The 7,340-nt window shown below is 39.6% G+C and overlaps 1 protein-coding gene across 1 annotated transcript; it reads left to right on the forward strand.

Annotated features, from left to right (window-relative positions):
- Positions 1–1,160: 1,160 nt before the first annotated feature.
- LOC134601728 (ubiquitin carboxyl-terminal hydrolase 38-like) lies at positions 1,161–6,894 on the forward strand. The gene is made up of 5 exons (XM_063446232.1): positions 1,161–1,487; positions 2,762–2,868; positions 3,873–3,973; positions 5,547–5,646; positions 5,943–6,894. The coding sequence occupies exons 1-5, from the start codon at positions 1,161–1,163 to the stop codon at positions 6,892–6,894; spliced, it is 1,587 nt and encodes a 528-aa protein (XP_063302302.1).
- The last annotated feature ends 446 nt before the right edge of the window (positions 6,895–7,340 follow it).

Consider the following 7,340-nt stretch of genomic DNA (forward strand, 5'->3'; position numbering starts at 1 on the left):
CTCACCGTCCCCATGTCTGGCCTCTCTGTGCAGAGCTGCTCCACCGCGAATCAGTGAGTAGAGAGAGGCAGGGAGGGAGATGCTATAACTTCTTATTCCTGCCTCTCTCCACACAAACAGCGACCCCTACTGGCTGGCGCTGGTATTGCAGAATAATCTCTGTTTATACTCTGTTTATTACTGCAATACGAGCACCGGCTAGGCAGCCTCAAATACCCGAGAAATACTTCTGAGAAATACCTGGCAACCTAAGAGTAGTGATTTTTTTTTAAAATCAATGGGCCTATTCCATGGGCCTGGGCCTGGGCCTGGAGCTGCAGCTCCATCAGCCCCTATGTTAATCCGGCCCTACCCCTGTCCCATAGTGTTCTTTCCCCCCCTCCCCTGTCCCATAGTGTTCTCCCCCCTGTCCCAAGTGCAGTATTCTTGACTTTCATGTGATAATTACTATCTTTCATTGTGATATATAATCATCTGAACCATTAATCCAAGCATGTCTGTTGAACTATGCACTAGAAAAAAAAATATGAAAGATTTTTTTTTTTTAAATTTCGTCCCGTTTGAACCGTTTTTGGCCGAAATTTCGGTGCATCCCTACTGTCAGCCAATTATAAGTTATTGTTCATACAATCATTGTACTTGTAACCGATACCAATGATAACACCTATGAGGACCTGTATGTCGTACTGTATACTCCTAATCTCCCTTGTTAATAAAAAATATATCATTAAAAAAAGAAGAGGCGCACAACATTTCACTATCTGAGTACAGAGAACCTTATTTTGTTGAATCTTATAGCTGTTTTTCTGATGCCCTTAATGCTAGCCTCACTTAGTATACAAATATACATTGCACATGTTTTGTTGTCTATGCATTTATTTATTTTTATTTAAACTTTAAGAGCCCACAAGTAATTTTAACTTTGTTTATGCCATTATCAACATATGAGATTGTGACATGGTTATGATGTCATCATTTGAACAATTATTTCTCACCAGTGCATGAGGGAACACTCACTCAATACTGAATTGGCTGCATTGCTGTTCAGTGTGCTAGAGTTGTCCTTAGAGTTTTATTACTAATTCTATCAAAAATCCACACACAGTGTTTCATACACATTGTAAAATTGTGGTACTGTGAACAAACAGTTGGAAACAAATATGACAGACGAGGCAACAGTCCTTGACATTGAGGAAACGTTATCTGAGACCAAAGATTCCAGTACAAAAAGTAAAACTGGATGGTTTCAAAATCTGATATTATGGATACGTTTATTTTGGACAAAACTATGTGATTTCGTACGGTGTCTAAGACTGCGGGTTTGCAATTGGTGCTCGTTCGCCTGTTTTGAGAAACTGAACATTACAGGGTTTTTCACAGGCAAAGGAAGAGCCGAAAATCTCACCTGTGAGCAAGACATCATCAACTTCCTCAACAATAACCGCAGCAAAGTAACCGGAGACAAGAGCAAGCCCAAGGAAATTGAGGTACATAGCTTTATTAGGAAGTATTAGGCTTGAGTAGACCCTTAATGTACTTATATGAAATGTATAACATATATTACATCAGCCATAAAAGTTATATATTGTTACAAAAAAAGGGAACAACATAATAACAATACAATTTAGATTTAAATGTAACTGTTTACATGCTAAAAATAGGAAAATACATATAAACATGAATATATAGTAAGACATGATTAAGGATATCATAGAGATGGTTTAGAGGACTGACAGCTAATTATGACACCCCAGATGATTCCGAACTACATTCCTATGGCTGACTGAGCATCATGGGGAATATCGTTGAGAAACAGTGGTTCAAATCTTAGCCATCCTTGGTTTAGAATAATAACAATAATACAACATCCAAGTCATATACCAATTAATTAATTACTGCTGTACAAGGACTAAGCAGAATCACGGGCACTTAAGATCCATTCTTCAAATGAAAATTTAGCCCAGTGACCCATTCTACCATTGCATTGTGGTTTATAACATAAATGTAGCAAATAAATAAATAGACTCATCCCAAAGTGAAAGGTGGGTTTATTACACATAGGAAGGCAGAGACACTGTAAAAAAGCATTTATTCAGAACAATTGCATGCACCTAATTTGGGATTTAGGAACCACTGCTCTACTATACAGTTCTATATATTTAAGTCCTTGGGAAGTGGTGATCACAGGCAGATTATCTGCAGGATACCTACATAGGGCCTGATAGGTCATGGGAGATCAGGATTTCAAAAAAATAAATTCACAAAGCATAGGGAAATGGGTGTATTAGGGCATATGGTAGAGAGGCTGGGAGTGAAAAGAGACTGGGAAGAGAGAATAGTCCTATAGCAGTGGAGCTGCGTGGGGATATCTGGCTATGGCAATGGAGTAGGGTAGATGGGACTGGGGTGTGGATTGGGACAATGGGAGTGAGGCTGTGGAGGGGCGAATAACACTGTTGCTGGGTATAGTGGAATGTGTCAATGGCAGTAGATATAAATATTCTACTAACAAACTGAACATTATAACCATTAGCAATATTTACAAAACTCCAACATTTTCCATAGGGAGGTACAGTGACCAAGTCAAAAAGAATGATTTATTTTCAAAAAGGGCATTCTGTAACTCCACACATTGATCCGCCAATTCATTACATGAAGACTGGCTGGATGAGCACGGAAAACACATTTCTGTTTGTTGACATTTTTATATATTATGCGTTTTGTTAACTGTGAGTGTGTTTGTTTTTTTCTCTTCCTTTAGAACCTGCCACAGTCACTGAAATTAAAAACCAAGAAAATTGGCCTAATCAACTTGGGAAACACATGTTTTATGAACAGTGTATTGCAAGCATTATTCATGGCAGCAGAGTAAGTTATGCTTTATTTCACACCAGGGCTGGACTGGGAAAATAATTCAGCCCAGGTATTTAAACGCAGAGCAGCCCAGTTGAAGGGGGCAGGGACAGAACATGGGTGTTTTAATGTCATCAATGATGACATGCACGCCACCTCAAAGTGAGTATGCTTATCTGCTGTCACTCCAGGGAAGAGCACTTGCATGGGACCAATGTCCTGTGTTTATTTAACAAAGCACAGCTCTGCAATCTCTGGTGTCCCTATAATATGGATAACAAAGGACAAAAGTGGGGCATGGCCAGTAAAGGGTGTTGTGCATGTGTAGGGGGGCTCTCTGTGGTACTGTATGTGGTTGGAAGCCGATTGTGGGATTGTGTGTGCATAGAGGTGACTGTTTGTGGTGTAGTGTGTATGTGTGTGTGTAAAGGAGTCTGTGGTGTACCATGTGTGACTAGGCACTGTAGTGTGTATATGTTTCCACTGGATGTAAAGTGTGTGCATCTAGGGGCTGTAGAGATTGTGTGTGTGTGTGTGTGTCTGTCTGTCTGTCTGACTAGCAGTTGTTGAAAGAGAGAGAAAGCATTTGAGTATATTTGTAGTACTTCTAGAGCATATGTGTATCGGACTGTTGTGTGCATGTGGGTGTATCTAGGGACCGTAGCGTGTTACAGGAGCAGTAATGTGCCTTTTTATGTATAGGGGCTGTAGTTTGTGTGAACAGGGAAGTTTGTGTTTCAGTGTAGTGTTTATCCACGGACTGTAGTGTGTGAGTCCAGGTGCTATAGAGAGTGTTTGTGTGTCTAGATGGTGTGTGTGCATCTAGGGGCTGTCGTGTGCGCATGTGTGTATCTAATGTTTATGTATGTGGACTGTTGTGTGTGTATATTAATATAAGCTGTAGTGTGTGTATGGGGCTACAGTGAGTTAGCATTGGGGCTGCTGTGTGCATTTATTTTGTATCTCGTATAAGTTGGAATGTCCAAGAATAAGATGTAAAACACATGTTTTTATTTCAGTTTTAGGAGGTACGTGTTATCTCTGAATCTGAGTGGGTGCCAATCACTGATGGAGAAATTGAAACATCTTTTCAAGAAGTTATCTCATACAAACAAGGTATGTTTTTAAAGGGACATTTCAAGCACCATAACCACTATAGTACTCTGGCCTCCTCCCTCTCTCCAATTTGTAAGTAGTCAAACCATTGTAGACCAGGTTGACTTCTTACCTAGGATCTACACGGCACCGCTCTACACCCACAGTACTTCTGACAAACAGCTTTCCACTATTTGAGTTAAGCCTGGCGATACAGGGTTTAGCTCAGAAGGGCAAATGGAAGATCCTGTCTAGAAGTTTTTGACTCTCCAAGTTAAATAGCGGAGACATGGCATATGTGGACCCCTGGTAAAAAGTGATGCCTTGGTAAAACGCATTGACTAATAAAAATAGGGGGTGGGGGAAGGGGGGAAAGCAGGGACAGGGCCTCTTCTGGCACCAGAAACCACTACAGCACACTGTAGTGGTTATGGTGCCTAGAACATTTCCTTATTTATAGAAACTCTGAAAGTTCCAATTTGCTTAACATTAAAAAAACTAACTACAAGGGCGGGGCCTGACACTCAGTGGTCACGCCTACAGCGTGGAAACAGAGGACGTGGCTCGGAAAGGCATATACATGCCAAGAGTCTGGTCCTGCATCTGATTGCTGCCATCCTGAACCTCAGTCCAAACTGGGTCGTACCCCTGGTAACTGCACTCCACACAGAAGACGATGTCCGGTTAAACAGGCATCGAAATCTGTACATGAGGGCACGGAAAGGCGGGTCTGTGGCACAGGATAACCCTCAGGATCAAGTCTCTAGGAGATCGGCTACTGAGCACAAAGAGGCCATGAGGGGTCGCTTACATAGGCTGCCTTACGTTGATAATAGACACAGCAAGAATATTCCAATGGTGCCCAATTTAGGCATAGGCTGACAGTCCCTCCTGTACACAATCCATAGCCCTCACCTTGGGCCTGGAGCTAGGGCTCATTTATTCACCATCCCAGTTGTCCAATGTACCATTCACATTTATTTAGTCTATTTGCTTGGTTTTAATCTTATCCCCCAGCCAAATCAGCATCCTGTAGAATCTGATCTATGTATTTCAACACCCAGTGGCAATGATAAATTGTTTGAGATGCAGATGTGTGTTTTTTCCTCTTATCTCTCACATCTCTGCTCCATACACAATCTAGTTTAATTGTAATCCTAAAAATGTGCCATGGCACTGTTTCACACTGGTATTGCTTAGTTTGCTAATGCTGTTGTGGCTTCACAAGCTCATGTATTAGCTTTTGCACAACAAAAATAAAGAATATATATTTAAAAAAACTAACTATACACTTTTATTATTTAAAATACAGCACAAAACTTGTTTAAAACCTATTTTTACACAAATCCTAAGCAATACATATGAATGGGCATGCCCACCTATCAGTTGCAAAAATCTGAAATCTATAATACAGTGTGTGTCATTGAGTCACTTAATTTAAGTTGAATAAAAGATTTTAAAAAAAAATAACAATAAAGTTAACCTAGCCTTAAACTGGGGATACAACAACAATGTCTTATGTCAATATCACTGTGCCTTTTTATTGCCAGTACAACATTTTAAATGAATGTATTTTTCAATTTCTAACCAGCGAATAGCTTATGCACCTAGTGAATTTTTTATGGCTTCAAGACCACCTGGGTCCAGTCCTAATTCCCAGGAAGACTCTGCCGAGTATCTCAGATTCCTTCTAAACAGGTACATATACTTGGTCTATACTTAGTCTTTTTAACTAGTAATTGTTGACTAGTTGTTGTCGTCATTCATACCTTAAACATTGTGAAGAATAGCAAAATACACAATATTAAACGGTATTATTGAATTCATTTTAACTGATAATTTAGGAGATGTTTCTTTATAAAATAGCTGAAGTTCATTGCTAAAATCTACATATTAGCTAATTAGTCTTTAAAAGTTACACTCTGTGTGCATAAGACAAACGTTGAAGCTTTTAAATTTCCATTGTTCTTGCCTTATATTTGTTTGTGCATTAGATTGCAAGAAGAGGAGAAATCAACACAGAATTCAACACATGGGAGCACAGAACTGGGGAAGGAAGAAACAACTGTGATAGAAAGCATGTTTGGGGGAAAGCTGAAAACAAACACTTGGTGTAAGACCTGCAAAAGCACTTCCCAGAAGAGAGAAGATTTCACTGATCTTCCTCTGGCTTTCTCTTCATTTGTCAAACCAGCACCGGTAATGGCATGCTCTACCGAGGAAAAACATTACGATTCTGTTACAATCAATATGACCCCAGCTGCAGAATCACCCACTAGCAACATCTCATGTCAAAAAACTGGAGAGGAAAAGACACAGGAAACACCTACGGTAAAAGACCTGCTAACTAGTTTCCTGGCACCAGAGGTTCTCGATGGAGATAACAAGTATCAGTGTCAAACATGTGCTTCCCTCCAGACAGCAGAAAGGACTAAGATGATCGTGGAAGAGCCACAATATCTCATTTTAACTTTACTGCGATTTGCCTATGATACAATCTGCAATGTGAAGCGTAAGATATTGGATCCTGTATCCATTCCACTCGTACTGGATTTGCCTGTAGAGAGATCAACATCTCAGGCTGCATCAGCAGATCAGACACTGGAGAATGAGAATAGAAGACCTGAGGTAGAAGACCTGTCACAAAACCAACAACAAGTGCCCTATGTTTTAAATTCTGTTGTGGTCCATTCTGGGTTATCATCTGACAGTGGTCACTATTATTCTTATGCGAGGGACATATCTGATAATTCAGGGTGTTTACATTCTGAAAAACACTCTTCAGCCCTCGGCTCTGTGAATGGAAATGAAGACTGGTTTCTGTTTGATGACAGCAGTGTTTCCAGGAAAACAACACACTTCGTATTAAACAGACAGCCTTCCCTGGCCACACCATATATACTGATTTATAAAAAATCCAACTGTGGGGAGACGCAAAGTGTTTAGCCTAGCTAAGCAAGAGGAGTCTAAGTCACCGAGGATGTTCCACTTCAGAAGGAGCCCAGAAATATAATTAGAAGACATAATAAAGAATATGTAGACATGTAAAAGCAACTTTCATGTATTTTAATAAATAATATATGCTTAATTAAAATGTGTTAAAATAGTGTTCAAATTCCTACACCTTTATGGGCCTCCATTTATCCCCTTGCCTACTTCGCCCATTTCATATTATATAACGTAACTATATGGAAATATTACCATTCATTCATATTATTTAATCTCATAATGTAATTTTAATCATCTCCCTATCTCAAAGATATTTGTTTCACCTTTCAAATTATAATAAAAAGTAAAAGGTAGTCGAAAAGGAGCCTAACTGTAATGCCAAGAGTCCAAACAGCTAGTAAACACAACAGATTTTCTAGGGGTTAAACCATTTAATTATAATA

Source organism: Pelobates fuscus, chromosome 3 (genome assembly GCF_036172605.1).
Source record: "Pelobates fuscus isolate aPelFus1 chromosome 3, aPelFus1.pri, whole genome shotgun sequence".
Lineage (NCBI taxonomy): Eukaryota > Metazoa > Chordata > Amphibia > Anura > Pelobatidae > Pelobates > Pelobates fuscus.